Genomic DNA, 22,326 nt, shown 5'->3' on the forward strand with positions numbered 1-22,326 from the left:
TGAGACCTGTAGATCCCTGGATTGAAGATCCCTGAATCGAGGAGCCCAGAGCTAAGAACTGTCAACCTTACCCCTTGTCCTGCCGTAGCGGTAGGATAAACATCATAACTGCACAAGGCCGGCACCACTCTTACACTTGGTTTCCAGCACCACTTGCACAACCCTAATCCAAATCCAATCCTTTACCATTTTTGACTTGATTTGGAATAGACATACTTCCCTTCTTCTTCAGACACATTTCCTGTGCCAGCAGAAGGGCTGAGTTGTTGACCTCACTGATTAGGTGAATGTACTGAGTATTAATATTATTGATATGATGAATAATTGTACTTGGGTTATGGTGATGTTTTTATTGCTGATATATAGTTTGTAGAAGTAGTTTATATAGACCATAAGGTTGATGCAAGTTGAAAAGTAATAATATTGAACCAGGTGTTGCTTTAATATTAGTATCCATCTAACATTGGATCAAACTTTTGAATCAAAGTTTTGAATTATTTTTAATAGGGTGCACCCAGTCATACAGAAGTAGATAAAAAGAAACTCAGTTATTGAAGCCCAAAGAGAGTGAAATAATTGGTTACTGAATTGAAACAGAGGCATGTTTGTGGAACTGATCTGTATACTGAACCCATTGTTATCTTTCTATTTTGTATTGTTTAGTTTGTTTATTTTTTGTTTCCTAAAAATACATGGTACCTTTGCATAGCTCTTTGTCTTGTGTGCCTTTTCTACCTGCTGTTCGAGTTAGGTAACTTCTGATTCTAGTCCAGGCTAATTGAAATCTTTAGTTATGAACTAACTAACTATATTAACTCCACTACCTGTGGAGCCATGTGCTACAGTAAATTTGGCGAGCTAGCCAGGAGATGGATGACTGATTTGCAATATGACCATTGTGACCACAAAAGAAAATGGATATAGTCCAGAAACACAGCATCAAAATTCAAAACACTGTCCCAGTCAGTGGAATAGCTGGAGATGAAAAAGATGAAGAGATTTCCTAAAACAATATGGTTCCATTAACAGAATCATGGATGTGTTTCAGTTTCTTGAAGACGTTTTACCTGTAGATGATCGTTCTTCAGAGTTTTTTCAAAACTTAATCATAGAGTTCAACACAAGAACTGCAGTGGAAACATTAGAACCACTACTACCGTTCATTCATGTAGCTGATTATTGTGGGATTACCTACCATGTACAGTCTTTTGCTAGTGTTTACACACAGACAATGGGAAATACCTCAACTAGGTTGTATCTTGCTGGACTTAAAGGGCTTGCTAAATTGAGTGGGAGGAATTATGCTGAGGTTCTCAAAGACTTGATGTCCCAAATAAATCCGTCACTGATTTTGCACAGACCAGAAATGCGCCATATAAATGCATCCATTTACCCTCAAATTTGCCTCAAGGCCCAGCACAGTGAGGGGCCGTCTTTAATCTTTCAAAATGAAGGAAGCTATCATAGCTTATTAGCTAATCCACATGTATTTAACTGGTATAAACTGCTTGATCAAAGAGGCATGATTTTTACAGTTATGAGAGTGTAAATTTCTGTAAATTAACTGACCAAGCTAATCACCCTAACCGGCAGTTAGCAAGATCGCTAGCATAGAGTTTAAAAGTATACTCTTTTAGTACCATTTATGAGGACTAGTGGTAGCTTGGTCAGTGAAGACATGTGGACTTCAGCTTGAGTCTGGATCAATCGCCTTCTCTTGTTATGCAGATCATGGCTGCTTCCATCACCATGGACTGATTTAGATCAAAATACTGCAGCCTATGCTGCCTCATCTGCAGACTGATGCTGAATATAAAGATGCACACATACTGTAGACCCAAATTTTCACTCCAAATACATATTCAGCATTGAAGAGCAGTCATTTGCAATATCATTCAGTTTCAAGTTATTGGCATAAATTGAGAAAAGTCATTGCTGGCCAACACTGTCATTCCTAGAATTACAAATTTTGTAAATGTAAACGTAACTAACTGGCACTTGATGATGTTTTCTATTATTAATGTGAAGATCACAGCAGACATCAGAAGCAGCAATGATGACAAGCACTGCTAGTTTCTCTTCAGATCACTCTGCCATCGCTGTGTCATTTGTTGAGAGTGTGTTACTTACTGTACCTCGCTTCCTGCCACTACTCTTCATGTGCCAAATTGGATCTGTAGCAATCAGCAACCTGAAGGAACACAGGATACACGCGGTAACGATGCATGCAAGTATGACACGAGATGGCTGGAGCTACTAAAATAAACTTGTAATAAACCCTATGACTAAGGGTGGACTCATCTTTTTTGTCATGAAAGTTACATTTGCACTTTACAGGTACACAATAACCCGAACAGATCTGATGGGAGTGCAACAGTTAGATGGTTCGGCTGGTTTTCATCTGATACTACCGGTTTCATATCTGTTCGGGTATCCTCCCTCTACCATTGTGTGTATTTATATTTGTGTGTTTGCTGACTGAGCGTCAAAGAGCAGAGGACTGAGCTGGAAATATAAAGGTTTGAGGAAGTGTGGAGAGGACAAAGCTGGGTAGAACGAAGATAAGGTCTTGACAAAGCTTTGTTCCGCACAGTGAACCTCCTGAGGGCTGAATACAGAGAGACAGACAGAGATTGTGTGTGCGTATGTCAGTAAGATGACTGGAGGAGCGGTCCGACAGCCCCAGGAATGCGACAAGCATACTAAGGACTTCTCAAAAGTCAAAGTAGAAGAAGAAAAACAAAGGCATTGCTGGAAGTGAGTGTCTTCACTGTCCTCCAGACCACATGCTGCTGCCCTCGGGCCACTGTGTGTGTGTCTGTTTGTCTTTTTCACTTTTAAACTACTGTCGCTCTGATTGCATCATCGTCTGTACGTGCTTTTGTTGAGTGTTTGAGCGTATCATGTAAGAGATTGATGTATTTCTATTGTTGAAGCCGATGCCTTCACAAGGACAGCAAGATGAGCTGCATGTCTCTAAACTCAGGTCACACCGGCAAGTTGTTGCATCACCATGCAGCTACATCAGGATAGGGTTTGGCTTGAATTAAGAGTCATGTGGATAAAGCATTCTCATGCTGTCTTAATGAAACAGATCTATGGCTGGATCAGGTTAAAGCAGACTGAGCCACGTTATCACAAAAAGTTTGCTGGGTATAATGTTGGTGCTTTGGAAATAAGACCTCATTACAGCGGTCTTGTTATCTCATTTATGCTCGCAATGTGATCAGATCTCATTATGTAAATAAGGTATGTGATGCTGGCGTAACAAATACATTATGTCTTCACTTAAAGGAAGCTATGTATGACATGCTTGGGGGACATGTAGCACACAAAAACAAGCTGTAAGCTACTTTTCGTAACCCTGCTATCTACATTAAGCTGAGGTTGGAGAAACCAGAAAGAGTAAGCTAAATGTTGAAAGTATCCCCTCCCCTCCCTACAGGCCTCCCTCCAAAGCCAATCCTCCAAGGATTTTTTTCTTTGTTTTGTCAGAGCATTTGATTTATTGATTGCTGGATGTTAAAGCTGGGGTTGGTAAAACTGTAGAAACCAGCAAAAGCAAGCAACATTTTTAAAGTATTTAACTGAAAACATCCCACCTCCTCTCTTCAGAGCCTCTCCTCCAAAACACATGAACACTCTCTGCCTGTGACTGCCCTCGAGCTCTTGCTGGCCAGCTGGGCGATGAATTAGCGGCTAGTTCGCTACATTCAACATGCTCTCTTTTTAGACTAATTAATACATAAACAAACAGCTCTGTTAAATGCTGAAATGCCACAATCATGTAAACACAAGCAAAAAAACAACATCACAAACATACCTCAATCCAAACAGGCTATGCAGTGCAACAGTTACTCTGTGTGTGTGCTTTATACTAACGTTAGCAGCGGCGCATTTCCTGGGCTCGGGGCCTGTGTGCTTTGTGGTAGCCTACTCGGTTATCACTTGAACAACAGTCTGTCAGACCTGCTGCTGCTCACTCGTTCTTTTGGTCAGGAGCTGTGTGCTTAGTGCTCCTGAGTTAGCAAGCTGCTGAAGAGCAGGCTCAGTAGGTATTGTGAGCACAACACATCATTGTCATTGCTAAACAAACCCAACTACCTCATGTCTCACTTACATGTGAGAAAACATCTAACATTATCGTAGTGAACTGTCTGCAAGTATACAGATTTTAAATTTGGGGTAAAGAGACGACTAGTATTAGATTGGTATAATGTATCAAAAATCCTAATTCTAGGAATGGGCATTTTTTTTTATAGGGTCTGACCAATACTTGATTTTTTGGATTTGCTTCAGGAAAAGTGATGTTTGTAGGTAAAGTATTAGATAAAGATTCTGTAACAAATTATGACGCACGTATTTCAATAATCAATCATGAAAATGAGTATGTGTACTGTTATTTTGGGAATAACATAAAAGATTGGCACACCCACGGGCATTATAATGTCACTTGAGACACCACAACTCCTCGTGGGAATATTATGGAAACAGACAGCAGCACCACATGTAAATATAAAATCAACATTAAAGCAACCATACAGTACAGTAGCCTAGGAATACATTATTACTGGAATATATTAAAAGATTTTTATTGATTTTTCAGGGTTAGCAATATCACACATTCAAGTGAGTTTTTCCTCACTTGAATCGACGGTCTAAGGACAGAGGATGTCGTAAAGCCCACTGAGGCAATGTGATGTGATTTTGGGCTATATAAATAAAATTGATTTAATTTGGCTTCATCTATTACTTAATATGGATATACAGAAATCTGCCCTTTGATAAACAATAACAATAGGTTTCAATTATTTTTTCTGTAGTTGACCCACCTACAGTATGATGTAACACTCAGTCTGTAAATGTATAAGTGGCCTTATCCCAGGCTTTATCTTTGTTGCCTTCAGGTACTCCTCGTAAACTATTAAATCTAACTTCAGTATTTCCAAATGCCACAAAAATAGACCCGAAAACACAGCTGCTGTCGTAAAATGTTGCTTTTTTTTTAAATTATTTTATGTTTTACTTTATTGATGTAAAATAAAGCTTCAATACTAATAATCCACGTTGTAATTGTTCCGTCTCGGAGAGTGATGAAATGTTTCCGACGGCACCTGAATGTTGCAGGTCTGGGAAGCAATCGCAGTGCGCATCGTGATTTGAATGAACGGACCAATCAGCGTCCTCGACGGACGGAAGCCGCTGGCTTTCCGTCGCTCTCGCCCAATCAGCGCGCGGCTCCGTTGTTTGCCTTGCTTTTTGAATTGAGCTTAACAGTAGGCTGACACCTTCTCTGGGATTACTATGAAGTGGTTAGCTGTCAACAAACCAAAGTAGCCACGTTTCGACAATTTGGACTATTTTCACGCTTTAAAGGCGAATATGCATTGATACCAGACAAAAAACTTGAGAGATGTTACATATTTTTTGAAGAGTGTTTTGGACCGACGACCGACATTGTATTGTTAACTTACTAGCTCGGTAGCTAGCTAAGTTAGCTAGAGAGAGCGTATTCAATTTAACTGGTTCCGCAGCCAGTTTAGCTCTGGATCCACTTTCTCGTATATTCTTCAGTGTAAGGTAGCGGTCACCGAAGGAGTCGGTAAGTTTGTTTTACTTTGAGTGAAGCACCACAGCAACCGAGCACTTAATGTTAGCGAACCTCTGGTGCCGAGCTAAAGCGGCTTACGTTAACGTTAACTGTAAACGTCAGTTGGATGTATTCTTCACGTTAAGTCTCCTGGTGGCCTCATGCGTTAAAGTGCTTTACCCTTTATGATATAAAATAGAGAGGAAAAAGTGTTAATGTTCATAAACCATCTAACCTAATCAGTGTGTTGTGTATGGGAAAAAGTCTATCACGATACTTGTGGCTAAAAAAGTGGCTAATAACAACATTGAAGGCTAAAACAGAGGAGCTGGTTTAGCCTTCAATGTTACTTTTTTACTACTTTTTTAGTTTTTTGTCACCATTGAGATTTACCGTACTTACACTTACCTTCTTTATCTGCATGGACAAGTGGCTGCTGATGTAAACAACCAAACAAATCCAAAAGTTTAAGCATAAACTTTGTATGCACCATGTTTAGTTGAACCAAACTTATCGCAGCTCACAAATATGTTGCTTTCTCTCCAGTTGAGTTGTCAGACTTGGGCAGTGTTTGAAGTTATGCCAAGTTGTGTCTCTCGCCTTAAGTTTGACAGTTGTCACCCTTCTCCTTTTTTCTCTCCTTTCTGCCCCATTGTGTTCTCCCTCTGTGTCTCTCTGTGTTCAACTTTTGATAGGGAGGCACCAAACTGTCCAAACTAAGTTCCAGCCATGGCTGACAGCAGCATACTGACTTTAGGGACGGCTCGGAGTCTGTTGGTAGATTCTTCGGTCTGTGATTCGAGGATCGCCGAAACCACCAAGGACCATGTATTTCTGGGCATGGGATGTGAAGACGATGAAGGTCAGTCTGTAAGGGGTCAACCCTCTTTTCTTTAAGTATTTCTGAATATCCAAAACAAACCACGGCTGGTGTTTAAAAAGAAAAGCTGCAGGTACACCTTGTGTAATGTCCTATTTCAGCGTGGATAGACTTATTAGGACAAAATATCAGAAACTCCTCTCACACAACGCAATTAAACCTAAACCACAGCGTCCAAAACGACTGTATAGTTGAATCAACACCTCTCCAGAACAGCTCAAACTAAAACTGAAAATTCTAACCTAAATACAGGTGGGTAGGTAGGATTTATTGCAGGGCTGTTATATTATTGCTCCTGCATGGTCTGTGTGGCAACCTGTGCCTAATCTCCTTTCTGGATGTGCGTGCCAGCAATATTTAATACGTAGTAGTGGGCGCTCTCGACTTATCAACAACGATTCACAAAAAGCCACTGTGGAGGAAGAAATCGGGAAGAGCTGAACAGGCTCCAAGTCAAAACTAAAACTTTGGCTGTATGTTGCCATTGTACAGCACAAGGCTGTGGCAACACATTTGAGAGGCATGTCATGGGTCTGGAGGCCAGCTAAGTTTGTTTTATCTAGATGGACCCTGATACAGTCTTTGATCCGAGATTGTCTGAAAGAGGTGCCAAATGGAACTATAAGTAATTATCCTGGAGTTCACTGCTCCATCCAAGAGGGACAATAAACACTGTGAAAACTGTACACCTGGTGTGTGTTAACAAGTTTAGTAATTATAATAAAGGAATTAGAATTTTTTGAGAAGTTACAAAATTATATATATGAAAAAAATATCAGGACGCTCCTTTGATTCACCAGTTCTCAGCTGTGCCTGGAAAATATTGAATCATTTTTGTCGTAGTATTTTACTTGAAAATTAATTTCAAACAGCTGTTTATCTACAAAGTCAAACCAATTAGCTCACATTTAGTGATAAGAGTTGCGTTGTTGGGATAATTAGAATTAATATGCTTACATTAAAAAGTTGGGTGATAATTAATTTTTCTGATTATGTTGTGATAGCAATAGTTCACAGCACGTTTGATTTCTAGTCGAGCGTTGCATGTCACGCATTTATTTCACCACCGCAACACTAAAAGTATCTTTTGCAAGCGGCCTTAAATGACATCCCTCACCAGGACTGTGTTTACATTCTTTCATTCACTTGGTAATACACAGAGGCAGTGGGCTGGCCATGAACTGATATATCAGGAGTTACATCCAGCTAACCTTTTTAGATAATTTAGCCCTGTTCCACAGAATATCAGCTTACAGGAGTTTTTTTTCCCAGGCCTTGAAATACTGGCGCTTGAGCTTCACCCTCAGCATCAGTATTTGATGATCTGGGAATGAGACTCTGCAAACAACTATCTTTCTTTTAGAATTTACTTTTGATTCATGATTTGACAGATGGAAGTGTCCATTTGGGTTTGAAGTTTATACCAAGATGGAACAAAAAGATCGAAAACAAAGATTGTGAGAATTGACAGAGTTTATTTTTGCACAGTAATCATCATAACAGAAATGAATAAATTAGTTTCACATTGTGCAGTCATAATTTTCACTAAGATGAGCACGCCAAGGCACCGAAAACAACATTGTTTGTGTCCTTCGAACACAAATTGAAGATCCCTAAGTGAAACCCCAGTGTTTAAGAGTGAGGGCTCAGAGATGGGCTAACCAGCCTCTTACTGCCAACACTGGGTGAAACTGAGTGAGAAGATGATGCTGGAGCCGGAGTGAATGTCTGTCAAATATCCAACTTAAAACTAACTTCACCATGGTGAATATCTGCTTTCTGAAATTATCTCTCCTCGAAAAGTCAAAGAAATTGCTTAAAATGTCCATCCCGATACCAACGCTAGATTGTTTAGCACTGAAAAACTTTTTGAAATCTACTTGCAATCTTGGTACAAAACACTTGTGACGCACATTTATCACATAACAGTTAACTGTTTCATTTAGTAAATTACTTTACTGACAGCTTTTAAGGTCACACAAAAAAAGTGCACAGTGAAGTTAATCTGTGTCCTCACAAGTATCTGATTCTAGAAGATGGCGACACAGTGAGTACTCGCAGAATTAGTTGATGAACTGCTGCAAGTTTTGCTGGAAAGTTAACTACAACACACTTAGCAGTTAAAGGCTACTGTCTGTAAAATGTGCGGGTCATTGCTCACTAAGGTTAAACTTGTGGAACAAAGCTCTCATGGATTGACTCAGCCTTGCATGTGAGTCCACTAACTGCTATGCCTCCATCGCAATGAAAAGATTTTTGCTGAGAGATTTCACTTTATTAGACGCTGGTTTGACCACAACATCAGTTGAGTACAGCTGAAATGATGAAAAGCTACAAACATAACTGATGTTTCACTTGAAGGTAGAGACGTGTGCAGAGTGGCCTGCTGCTGGACATAGAGTTAATTTTAGGGGTATTTTATATTTTTACTTTCCTCCTCACAACGCTAACCAAATGGTTTTCTGTGTTGTATGAAATAACGAGGATTTATTTGTAAAGCTTAATGCCGTTTTAATAGGTTGGAAGCAATATGCTGTTTCCAAAGACAATGATGTCCCATATCTTCCTTTTTTATGTTGGAACTGTAATGAGCTCTTATTATCCTTTTGAAGAGAACACATGATGGTTTCATACACTACTTGTGTATCAATCCTCCGACCCAATGTCTATGCAACCTTTTTCTCTTCAGTCTTAATCAGTGATGTAGGTGCATTGTCTGGCTGTAACCCCAGGCTGTCAGTCAAAATGAGGAAAAACTTGCATCACCTCCGAGAGACGACCTTCTCCTTGATCTCTCTTTTCCTGTGTGTGTGTGTGTGTGTGTGTGTGTGTGTGTGTGTGTGTGTGTGTGTGTGTGTGTGTGTGTGTGTGTGTGTGTGTGTGTGTGTGTGTGTGTGTGTGTGTGTGTGTGTGTGTGTGTGTGTGATTTCCCCTTGTTCACTCCGTCTCTCTGTTGTTCTTCGTCTCTCTCAGATATGCTGCCAAAAGTTGAGACAAGAGTTGTTCTGGTGGGAGACGCGGGAAGAAATGGAGCGCTGGTGAAAGCACTGCAGGTACATCATTCCTCTATTAATGCTGAAGGTCCACTGTGGTCCACTGATCTGAGCTGGTCAACATCACTGCTGTCCTTACTTTTATAAGTAGGACACCGGGAAAAAGTTTTGAAGGATGATACTGATGCTTCTGGGTTTAAACTGTCAACAGATGAGATGACTTCGATGTTGGTAAAATCTTCCACCAGAATTTCCCCATTATTTGTGTGTTGAAGGTTTTCCCCCAGTGGGAAATGCTGAACATCGTGAGATATGCCGTTAATATTTGTGTTTCAGGAGCACTCTTTGTACATTCGGAATATGTTTCTGAATTGGGGGTTTGACCGCAGTTTGTGATACACAGAATCACAGACACTCAGTTACTGTGATTTGAGTCGTACTCATCTTAAATTTCTAACATACTTGCAAAAGAAATGTAAGAATACGGGTCTGAAATGAATAACCAAGCAAGAATTTGGGTGGGTGTTAGGATTAGCGACACACCTTAAATACCACTGTCAGTAGTAATAGCTACCTTGTTGGCACTTTGCAGATCAGCCCTCAGTTTCAGTGTGCTTTCATCACACATCTTCTCCACTGTAGTAGTTTTTGTTTGCCGCATTGTAGGGGTGTAATGATACATCGATCCAGATCGATATATCGGTTCAATGATCAACGATCCAATAGCATCGCTGCAAAGTGAAAACATTGATTCATATCGCCGCCATTGTTGATTTATTTATTTTGAAATCCCTGTCTGTGTCACGGTTTCTGTCCATGCAGAACTCCTTTTTCTAAACAGTGCTTTCTTTTCATTAAGAATAGATAGGGGCACATGATATCATCTCATCTAGATCGCAGGCCCCTGTATCGAATCGAATCGAAATCGTATCTTGGCCTTCGTGATATCAGTAAATATCGTATTGTTGTCCAAAGAATCTATATAATATTCTATCGTGATGAAACTTGCGATTTACACCCCTACCGCGTTGGTAGCTTGTAATCTGGCTCCACAGATGGCATCAGCTTGTTGAGGCCATCTTCCACAATGCTTAATAGTAACATATCTCAAGTCAGCATTTTTTGTAATAAGCTGCGGTTCTTCTGTCGTGGTAGCATCAAATCATTATTAGATTCTTTGTGATTGGGGTGTTTTTAGGGGAAGTTTTTCAAGTGTCTGACTCAATCCAGTTAACTGACATACATCACATTATGTTTACAAATCAAATAGTTGTTTGCTGATATATTAATGGTCAAATGCTCATATTTAACCTCGGCACTAACAGCCTCTGAATTTACATTCCTGCACTTGAAGACTTATTTATTTTTACACTTGTTTATTCCCTCATTTAGTAACACAGTCAAGATACATCGAGTGAGTTCATTTAAGGCAGAAGTACACACACTTTCCTCCAATCTCTCTCTCACACACACACACACACACACACACACACACACACACACACACACACACACACACACACACACACACACACACACACACCTGCCTGTTTGTGGAGATAAGGCATGCTAATACAGAGGTCTGGGTGTAATATTTGGCAGTCTGCAGAGCCTTCACAGCCTACAGTATTATTAGTAAAGTGTAGCTTCTGCATAGAAATGAGTGACTTGTGAATTTTGTGAACAGCTGCTGGCTGCGGTTGGTGTGTTTACATCCCAGCCATACTCCCCTGACTGCTAGATCAGCCCAACAGAGACCGTCAGATCTTACAGGACTCCACTGAGCTCAGGGGGGATTTTCATGAAGTGTTTGTATGTGCTTAACAAGTGAGAGGCAAAAGAAAATGATCTCATTCAGTTTTCTTATAATCTCTGACATGGAGGAAATCAGATGAATGAGGAGATTAATTGATCTAATTAAAGGGAGGACACCAACACAGTACGATAAAAAATGGAAATCTCATCTGGGTCGGCTTCTATTATCTGGTCATGGGAGGGATTTCATTTCATTTCTATGCTCAAGAAGAAACATAATCTGGCATTTGACACAACAATCTAAGACAGGGCCCACTAGAAGCTGTGCTGCAGCTTCCAGTTGAATCAGCCTCAGTAGATGGAGTCACCCAGTCGTCATGAAATTATAGATGTTAAAATTTAGGACTTCAAGCACTTCTCACCCATGCTGTCTGCAAGAGGGGACATTATTTACACATTTCTTAGTTAATCTTTCATATTTTTAGGGTCTATTAGGAAATGTTTACATGCTTTAATGTTTAAGAAACACATTATTTCTCTTACACTGGCCTTTGGTCTTAAACACTGTCTTTAGCTCCTTTCTCTTAATTTAAAAAAGAAAAAGCCTCATCTGCTCTGATTGGTCAGCTCTCACAATCCTACCACCCAGTTGTATAACGTGTATGTGTTATGACAGCTGGGCATTGACGTGTCGTATTTTCATGTTCCTTATAGAAATAGTTACTCATTGTTGCCAATGGTTTCGCATTATTCTACTTATCAAGCTTGTGCAAGTGTGAATTGTGTGAATTATGTGAACTATATCATCACATACAAAGGTCTTTCCCACTCATCATAGAATCCACTACTAATCAACATTGTCAGTGAAATTCATAGATTCAGCTTATGGTCATTATTTATTCAACTATTTTGGCTTTTTTAATGAAAAATGGCAGCTTCCAGGCTGGTGTGCTGTTTATAAAACCATTATCTATTCTTTGCTTCTGTAGCAATAAGATGTTAATTTTCTGAATCCCGCTGTCTATAATTCATTGTGGCTGTGATTCATTTACAGCTTTGGTCAAACGGTCTGTTTTGCTTTTGAGTCGTTCTGCATCTGTCCCAACGCTGGCCTTGATTTTGAAGCTGTTGCTGCCCTGAAAGTGAATTTAACAAAGTTGTACCTTTTGTCTCACTTGGCCTTGAAACAATAGTGTCTCTTGATTTAAAGCTGCTGTAAGCGTTGTAGTCAGTTTAGCTAACTACCTGTCCATTTTGCTGTTAGCAGCCCGCTGCCTCCTCTCTGTGTCACCACACCTACATGACTGCTTTCTTTTTCCGAGGCAGCTCTGTACACAGAAGTCACAGCTCGGTTCATACCCTGGTTTATGAGTCATGGTTTGATTTTGGGAAAACCTCAAAATAATTGAGGATGCATTTGTTTTCGTCTGGGTGTTGCTGTTGAGTGTCATTCACATGTTTTAGGGCGATATGGACAAAAAAAATCTAATCTCTGTATTTTCAGGCTGAATGGCAATACATACAGTACAATAGCACTGGGGCTACAGAGGCTGAACGTTTTGCAGCACAGGCCACAAAACTGTAGCATGACTATAAAAGTAACATTGTAGTTTGAGACGATTCAGATTCTTTGTGGGGAGGACTTTGTCGGGTTTTTCCAGCTTTTTGTTTGATGTTAGCGAACAGAGATATTACACATTCGGCTCAGAGCTCACTACAGAACCAAGAGAAGCCCTTTTAACAAAACAGAAATTTAACTGATCAGGCTGTTGAAACATACAGTATAACATCTTGTCAAAACATGTAGACTTTTCCATGGGGATATTTATGTGTCTATCAGTGCGTATTTGTGTCCGCTCCAGCGAGCAGCATAGCTTCATGTCTTTGAGTAGCACCGTGTGAAGGTGATTTGGAGGCGTGGCGGCAGACTAAGTGCTGCTAGAATGACTTCCTTCGCAGGTCTCCTGAGCCCTGTCACTTCTGAAGGCTTCCTGCTTAAATCATCTATTTCTCCCTGCCAATCTGCAGCGCAGCCACATCCAAAGACATCTGCCGACAGCTCCATCAGAACACTCCCGATTGCCTGCCTGACCGCCCGCCGCCACTGCTCATGCAACCCACAGAAAGAGTCCCCCCTCCATCATTTCTTCCCGTCCTCTTCCTTTTCTGTCCTCTTCTTTCCTCCTCTCCTCTGCCCTCCCAAGGGCTTTGAACTTTTATATTAATTTTTAACAGAAATTTCTTCTCCTCCCCAGACTACCCCCTCTGAAGCTTCACATTTGTTTGAAGTCACTGTCTTTACACTTTGCAAGGACATGGACCCCGCCCCGTCGTCTTCCTCGCCTCCTCCTTTCTGCATCCCTAAACTCAACTATCCTCTTTTTCCTTCATGTTGGGTTAATTTGTATGAATTTGTCTCTATCTTTCTCTCTTATTCTTGTATTCCTCATTCTCTCTAGACCCTCTGTCCTTCCCCTACTTTTTCTTTTGCCCTCCTCTCAAATGCCAGTGTTTGACATCCACTTCCTGCTGGTTGGTTTTTACAGGCCATCAGAGTAATGGAGGTACCGGTGGTAAAGATAAGAGAAGGCGAGGCGGGTGCCGAGGAGAAAATGATGATAAAATCTATAGTCAATATGGTACAGTACAGTGTCTGCCTCTCTGTGTGACTGTCTGACACTTTGATGGGAACTTGGGGAAGTGCTGCATGAGTTTTAATTCACTCACTCATTGTGCATGGCCAAATCACTGATGGTGAATATGATTTGTGGGTGAACATTTAAATAGAAGTGATTTAATACTTATCTGGATTGCTCTCTAACAGAGATTTGCACTCAAATGTCAACGCACGTTCCTCGGCTGAGGAGTGAAATTCAAGTCATATTTATGGTTTTCTTTTTCCCTCCATGGCATTTGAAAGTGGCCAATTTCCAGATGTTAACACAGAGGTTACAGTTGCAAACGGTCCTGTGATAATTGGTTTGCACATAAAGAAATCTAATTGAAATGTGATCATAGCAATGCACCTAAGAAGGTTTGATTTTTGAGTGCTATCTCCTGTTAAAGAAATGGTTTATCATTTTGAGAAAATACATTAATTTGCTTTTGGTGAATGAGAAGAGAAGCTGCGATAACAACCTGCACAGAGCTGGAGTCGGGATGTGCTAGCTTAATTTAGCAACAGTGGAGCCAGGGGGAAACAGACACCTTGGCTTTGTCTCAAGTTCAGAACATACACTACAGCACCACTAACTCTAAAGCACACACATTTACATAACATGTCTCGCTCTATTAGTTTTTAAAAATTGTTTGCAGTTTTAGCAGAAGTTGCGTTTTGAAATCTCTTGACAAGCAACAACTTCTCAACTCCCTCTGGTGAAAAGTTTAATGCAGCTTCTGAAGTGTGAGTTGCCAGATATAGTTGGTGAGGTTTGGTATGATAGTACAGTGAAAGTAGGCAAACAAAAAGGCACCCATGATGCTGCACATTCTTGTTTCCTACTTGTTACACCCGGCAAAGACCACAACATGCTGTTTTCTGCTATTCTAGGCTGTAAGGATGGGCTCTAACCCGAACCTTAATGTTATTTGGTCGGCAGTAAACCACTTTCCAGGCTCAAATATCAGCCGCGATTCCCACTTTACTTGGGCGGCCACCCAGTTACGTTATTGGCCGTCCATGTATATTTGGCTACTCATTTTATAATGTTTTGCTTGTATTTTATTCTGATTATGTTTTCATTAGTTTATAATCACCTTTACGAACCGTTATCTTTTCATGACCTCGGACTGAGCCCTTTAAGCTTCAGGAGCGGGCTATCTTTGACGGAGAGCACCGTGTTGCACCGTCATGCTTCTACAGTAGCCCAAAACGGACAAACCAAACACTGGTTTTGCGATTTTTTATTTTTTATTTTTATTATTATTTAATTATTTATTTTTTTAATCAGCAACTGTAGGGGAGAGTGAGACGAGGGCTTTGGTTTCAATCGCTACCTCACAGCTGGATACCATTCAGTCCTACACACTGGACCTTTAACATCAACGTGTTATGGTGTGCTAACATTTGCTCAAATTGCAATGTGCCTAAGTTCAGCCTTATAGAGCTCATCACATTTGTTTTTATGTACAGATTAAACAAACAAGATTAAAGTTTTCACTAGTGAGATAAACCTTGACCAGAGCCAGAGCTGTTTCCCCATGTTTCGTGTCCTTACACTAAGCTGGAGTATAATATGTGTATTGATCTTCTCATCTCACCATAAATAAGAAAGCAAATTATTGTATTTCCCAAAATGTTGAATTATTTCTTTCACAGCCAGGTGTCTGTCTAAAGCAGTGTGGATTCTAACTGTCGTACCAAATGTAACTCTAACTGTGTTTGTGTCACTCAGCCAATAACTCTACACTTCTTCTTTGCCCTGTGTCATCTACTGGATAATATTTTTCTGAGTTTATTTGTTTTATGGGAATCTTTACAGGTAGCACAAGTTATTTCACCCCATCTGAACAGCTCAACTGCTCCGATTTAATTTTTGTTATGGAAACCATTGATTCAGACAACTCGCCTCTAATTTAGAGTAACGCATTCTCTCATCTGAGAGGGAAGGATTGATCGGTCTTATGCAGCAGAGAACTTTTTTGCTGTATGGCACAGAAAGAGAGAATATGATTGGGTCCACTGTACGTGTAAGAGTGAATGATTGCGTCCTGCAGTCTTCTTACACCTGTTTTTCTTGATGGATTGAAGATGTCTGTAGTTGTAGTAAAAGCTCTCTTGGCCCTGAAGAATATATTTCACACAATAAGAATATTAATCTTCATTGAAATTATTTAAAAACAGCTTACTAGCAGCAAATGTTCTCATTTGAAGCCGTCACTATTTGTACTTACTGGCTCACATGTCAGTGAGGAATTATGTCTGTAATTAAAGAAACAAGTATTTGGTCTCGCAGCACTCGATCTGTGAAAATTAAGAATAAATATTGGACTCACTTTCGCCAGCATAATACCTGAATAATGATATAATCTATCTAAATTATGGGATGTTTATGTTGCTGTGAAGTTTTGCCTCCACATGGCTGCATAATGCAGCTTTAAAAATCAAACTACATATTTTTAATTTTAGACATGAAAGTTAGATAATATTGAGAAATGAACTAACATTCATAAATAATTAGTTTTTTCTTCTTGTTTTTGCTCATTATGGAGCTTATAATGAAATCAACTAATACACGTCCTACAGCCTTACTAACAAGGCTAACAAACCTTTGATTCACACAGTTAATGTGCTGATTAATTGTGTGCTTCTGAATGTTACATTTGTTTTTACCAGCCCTTCACTCCGTGTTGTGATTCTTCCGATTCAGGACATCAACACTCCGTGTATAATAACAGACAACGTCCAGGAGTTTGGAGATGGAGAGAACACAGAGTTTGAGACGGTGTTCGTCCTCACAAACTTTGATTCTCCGGACTACAGCTACCTCTACAAGCGGGACAACCGCATCATTGGACCTCCTGTTGTGCTACACTGTGCTGCGAAGGAGGAGGTAAGTCATTAGTGTGCAACATTTATTGTGAGACATAGACATAATGATGCAATCAAGAAGTAATTAAAGAATATCTCAAATACATTTCCCTATCTCGGTGTAAAGTACGGGTTCTTAAACCTCGACCTGGAGTTCAGATGAGAAATCTACAGCTTCACTGTGAAATTCTAGCTTGGGGGAAATATGTTGTCTGTTTGTCATGTGGGGAGGACCCACTAGAGACAGGCTGAGATGAACCTTGATTACAGAAAGCAGGATGCAAAAAGTACATTATGGCTCTGAACAGGATGATGAAGAGGAGCTGCCTCTACCTGCTGTGCTATCTGTCTGACAGAGATTTCACATAGGATTCAAATGCTGAACATGAACAATACGCCCTGACTGAGGCTGCTATCAACAAGACAGAGTGCTCAGAACATTTGTCAGCTGAAGACAGCGTACACATACACACAGGTTCAGACTGCAGCACTGCAGAGCATCATAAAGATGTATCTTGATAACAGGGAGCGTGTTGTCAGGACATTTAACAGTTTTTCACCCACATGAGGCCTTTTTTTGGCATACTAAAGTAATTTATGTGTATATATGCATATAAAGACAGAATTACATTAAAAGTACTCAAATGTAATGTTGAACGTAATTCAGTGTTTTCATTTCCCATTCTTTTCTTTTCTCCCTTCCCTCAGCCTCTACAGTTTTCATGTCGTCCTCTCTACTGCACCACGATGATGAACCTGTCGCTGTGTTTCACCGGCTTCAGAGACAAAGAGGAAATGGTGAGTTTACGAAGCAAGGCTTGTGCTTATACTCCTTGCAGTGTTAAAACTGATCAGCTGACCAAATGTTGTTGAATATGTCCATCTCTTGTCAGGTTGATCTGTTTCTATTGAAGAAAAGAGCAACTACTGAAATCATTGTAGGAAACCTATAGGAATTTGTTCACAATAAAAACCTTCTGCTTGTTTACTGGTGGAAGAAAATGGAGGCCAATATTAGTTTTTGTTGATTACTGTGGATTAATTACCAAATGTAACCATTATAATGTGTTACTGTTTAAAGTGATAATTCATTAAGGCTTGATGTAGAGTCTGTGCACAAATACAGTCCTGTGAGCACGGTTTGGTTTATTCCACCTGGATATTTACACTGTTTCCCTCTTTGTGTTTTTTTTTTTTTTTTTTCCTCCATTTAGAAAAACCTGGTGAATCTGGTTCATCACATGGGTGGGACCATCCGCAAAGACTTCAGCACCAAGGTTACGCATCTCATCGCCTACTCAACTCATGGAGAGAAATACAGGGTTTGTATATTCTTACTTTTATTTTGTTAACTCTGATGTTGCAGTCTTTTTATACAGTGGATGTCTCATATTAATGGCACTTTGCAGACGGGCTGGACTATAGTGGTAAAATATGTTAATGAAACCATATGGCAATATTCAATGCACATCCCAGTTTTAATCATACAATCAGATGTATTTTTGAATTGCTAAAATTTCCGTGTTCAGACAGAATATTGTTCTCCAACTTTGTATGGCAAACAAAACTATCAAAAGAAATGATTAATAATTAATATTTCTCTTGTCCCAATGTGCTAAACTAAAATATTCACATTTTAATCACTGAAATAAATAAATCTCTTTCTGTCTTGTTAGTATCTTAATGTGTGTGTTATGATGTCGTGTAGGCCATTTTTCTCTAATTCTGTTGACATATAACCATGTCAACAGAGTAAACAGAAAATAACACCAAAAACGTTTGTTTAACTTGTGCAGTATTTCAGATGCATTCACTCAGCGGTGGTGAAGCCAGCGTGTGAAGAATTGTAGCAGCGCTGCCTAAAATCTCAACAATCCATCAGTATCTGAATAGCGCTGGCACAGAAATGCATACCAGAACTGAAAGTAGAGATTAATGTGAAACTGAAATGAAGGAGCCAAAATGAAAATGAAACCCAAAACAATGGGAAAGCAGCACTATATGTTTGGAGAGTTGTAACTACAAACCCCAGTGACACTAATCCTCCTCTGATGGTTGAATGAAAAGAATGAGCAGGAAATTATGGAAAGTTCCTCTCAGCCGAGCTTGAATACCATCGTCTGGGTCATAAAGTGGTCATTTGATTCCCTTTTTAAACTGAGTTCAGTACACGGCCTCCTCCGTGGGGATACATAGATATAGATGGATGGATGAATAGATTGACACTCGCCCTTTTCTTGGCTTCTGTCTGGATGGATTAACAGATGCTTGATGCTTTACGTCTTTCAATCATCTCTAGCAATGATTTTCTATTTAATCTTCTTTTTTCTCTCCCTCCTCTTAGTTAGTACCTTCACCTCACCACCTCCCCTCTTCTTCCTCTAAGTCTTGTGGCGGCTGTATTTTGTTCCACAAGATAAAATGTAGAAGGAAGTTGTTGGTTTCGTGACAGGCAGCCTCGACTGTTTTCCATTTGAAAGTTTGATGCTAACTAAAAAAAAGGGGGTGGGGGGAGGAAGCGTTTCAACCACAGAGCTTCTCATACTTGTTTTTGTATTGCGCCTGAAGTGGAAACTGTTTGTATCGTGGTTGTGAGTGACAGGGCGATCGGCAGTAATGAAAACAGAGATTGTTGCACTGTGAGCATCGACAGTGGGACTATTTGAAGGTCTTATTGTTATAAAATTATGCATATATAAATGTCATGCCCTGCTTTCTGTTATTGTATCTGCCTCATCTCTTGGTTGCACATTTATTCATTTGTGTTTTGTTTTCCTCTTCTCTCTTTACCATGTCGTCTTGTGCCCTCACCTCTCAGCTGGCAGTGTGCATGGGGACGCCCATCCTCACTCCAGCGTGGATTCACAAATCCTGGGAGAGGAGAGACGACGTGTAAGTTCAAATTAATTTGAAGTAAAGCCTCTGTACCATTGGCATTAAGTGTTGTTAGCCCTTTACAGTTGCAAAGACTAAACATGTTCTTGAAGTAACCACTGACTCGTGTAACTGAAGATGTCTCGGCTGATCCAGGCTTATTTTAATGGATCAATATCAGCTAAAATTAAGACTTCAAAAGCTGATCTTTTCTTTACAATAGAGTGTAAAGAAAGAAAGATTTATTTTTCTTTCAGGAAACTCTACTTGAACTTATTCACTGTTCTTTGTGTGATGAAGTTTAAAAAGGCTCTTTCTTTCTTTCCTTTCTTAACTACTCTGTGTTTTGTCCACCTCAGGCTACTAGCATGCTACAGCTTCTTTACCACAGCTGCAGTCTACTGTGTGAGCTTTTCGCTGCATATACAAGTGAAAAATTGAGTTTTTGAATGTCAAAAGTTTTTTGGTCTCACCGTTGGAAGGAACACTTTATGTTTCAGGTTCTTTCCAAGGTTAGCGTCAGTGCTAAATGAGACGGTACAGTCACGGCCACTTTACAATAACTTTGTTCTGACTGAGACAACCAATGCAAAGAAAAAAGGACAATAGAGAAAAGTTAATCGACGGATTAAGATTCAAAGGCCGTATTGGGAAGAGGAGGAAGCCATTCAGAGGGAGCTCAAGTCAGCAGTTCAACACAAAATTAAGGCTATGAAGTAGTCAGACATGCTGGACACTAATCGACTGGAGCCAGCCCCAGCAGTGCCCTGGATTCTCTGTTGTCATTTAAAAGTGTATATCATATTCACAAAAACAGCAAAACAAAACAGAATCATTTTCTACATCACTTCAGAAATTTCTATCTGTCTGACAGCTACTCACCTCACTTGCTGAGCAAACGTCAGGAAAAAAGTGACATACTCGGTTCTGCTTTTGCTTTTTTTAACGACGTACATCCAAAACATTTTGTAAAAATACCTAGTGAACAAATTTAGAATTTAGTATCTTAGACTCACAAGATTTTTACTATTCAGGTTATGTGAAACCCAGTTTATGGGGCTGAAGTTACTCCAGTGGAAAAGTGCAAGAATTCTGACTGAGATGCTGCTTGTATTGTGAAGGACATTTTAACGTATCTTTGACATTTCTGTACTGCAAAGTCCTTTACATAGAATATATACTCGGGAAACTCTGTACTTGAACTCATTCACTGTTCTTTGTGTGATGAAGTTTAAAGTACCTAAATACAAACCTAGTTGTTGAAATGATGGAGTGGTTTCATACTAACCTCGTTTCTCTGAAACGTTTCTCTTCATGTGTTCAGGTCCTTCCACGCTGGAGAAGAGGAGTTTCGAACAGAGTACAAAGTGCCTCCGTTCCAGGACTGCATCCTCAGCTTTCTAGGTTTCTCAGACGAAGAAAAGGCCAACATGGAGGAGAGGACTCTTAAACACGGTCAGTGTTGAAGCACACGGGGATCTGTCTACCCTTTTTAAGCTAGTTAAGCCAGGAAAGGTGATAAAATGACACATCCTTCCAAAACTCTTTTTTCTTCATGTTGTGAAATCCAAAGCTTGACAGACCTGCTGTTACCAGTCACAACTGCTAAGCTGTTACTGTTTGGGTTTAGCCAAGAGTGCAGTCTGATTTGAGACATTCATACCATCCGTCAAAAATGTGTGTGTGTATTTGTAAATATTTCATCATCATCTTCCTGTTTTTCTGTGTCTAAGGTGGCAAGTATCTTGAGGTTGGAGATGAGAGGTGTACACACATGGTGGTGGAGGAAAACTCGGTGAAGGAGCTGCCATTTTTCCCCGCCAAGAAACTCTTTGCAGTCAAACAGGAGGTCGGTTTTTTTGGAAAAAAGTATAGATCATTTCAGTGCTGTTTCTGTAGTCAAGTTTGACACCTCTGTGATCATGGTCAAGTACTATCTTGACACAACAGAATAATCGATATACTCTGAGGTTTGGCTACACGAGGATACGGACACGAGTGGAGAAGAAGGAAAATAAAGAATCCTCTCAGTTATTTTCCTCCTGAACAGAATGCCAAATGATCATCTGATGAGCATTCCTTTTAGGTTAAACCTCAGTCGATGCCGTCTCTACTCTTTGTCTCCGTCCGTGCTGTCAGAGAGAGGATCAATAATAGATTTCACCTTCCACAGGATGAATAATTTGGACGGAGTTGGCGTGGTGGTTTAGCTGCACTTGTAACCCCACGATCAATGCAGCCTTTTCGTTATCGTTGCTGTTTTATTAGTTTTCAAATACATTTGTGTTTGTCATCATAGTATGAAGACTTTTCTGTCTACCCACCTCTGTCCTAATTCAGTCAGTAACAAAGGTTTTCTCTCCTCTGTCGCAGTGGTTCTGGGGAAGCATTCAGATGGACGCTCGGGCCGGAGAGTCTATGTACCTCTACGAGAAGGTGAGTGTATTAAGGGTTATTGTGTGTGTATTAAGAAAACATGAAATGCAGGCAACACAAAGAGGTTTTATTTTCTTCTCTCAGCACTGGATTAACTGTGTCCTTACATTCACTGTGTCACTTTTATCTTTAATACCAGGCTCTTATATTTATGTTGCTCTCATTCCCTTTTCAGTACTTTTTTTTTATTTCTGTTACCTTTAGAGTTAATTCATTTAATTAAGTTAATTAATTTGAAACCAAACTGAAGACCCTCTATTCTGGCCCT

At 39.9% G+C, this 22,326-nt stretch overlaps 1 protein-coding gene across 2 annotated transcripts in view; it reads left to right on the top strand.

The window, feature by feature from the left end:
- The first annotated feature begins 5,343 nt into the window (after positions 1 to 5,343).
- The window catches only part of ect2 (epithelial cell transforming 2), a 44,970-nt gene continuing 27,987 nt past the window's right edge, over positions 5,344 to 22,326 (top strand). For both annotated transcript variants that reach the window (XM_073475796.1, XM_073475795.1), the window contains exons 1-11: positions 5,344 to 5,602; positions 6,286 to 6,452; positions 9,444 to 9,523; positions 13,765 to 13,857; positions 16,588 to 16,770; positions 17,457 to 17,546; positions 17,963 to 18,070; positions 19,567 to 19,640; positions 20,947 to 21,077; positions 21,356 to 21,471; positions 21,996 to 22,058. In XM_073475796.1, coding sequence (XP_073331897.1) covers positions 6,320 to 6,452; positions 9,444 to 9,523; positions 13,765 to 13,857; positions 16,588 to 16,770; positions 17,457 to 17,546; positions 17,963 to 18,070; positions 19,567 to 19,640; positions 20,947 to 21,077; positions 21,356 to 21,471; positions 21,996 to 22,058 — 1,071 coding nt within the window. In that variant the 5' untranslated portion in view covers positions 5,344 to 5,602; positions 6,286 to 6,319. The remainder of the gene's footprint in view (positions 5,603 to 6,285; positions 6,453 to 9,443; positions 9,524 to 13,764; positions 13,858 to 16,587; positions 16,771 to 17,456; positions 17,547 to 17,962; positions 18,071 to 19,566; positions 19,641 to 20,946; positions 21,078 to 21,355; positions 21,472 to 21,995; positions 22,059 to 22,326) is intronic.

This window comes from Pagrus major, chromosome 11 (genome assembly GCF_040436345.1).
Source record: "Pagrus major chromosome 11, Pma_NU_1.0".
Classification (NCBI taxonomy): domain Eukaryota; kingdom Metazoa; phylum Chordata; class Actinopteri; order Spariformes; family Sparidae; genus Pagrus; species Pagrus major.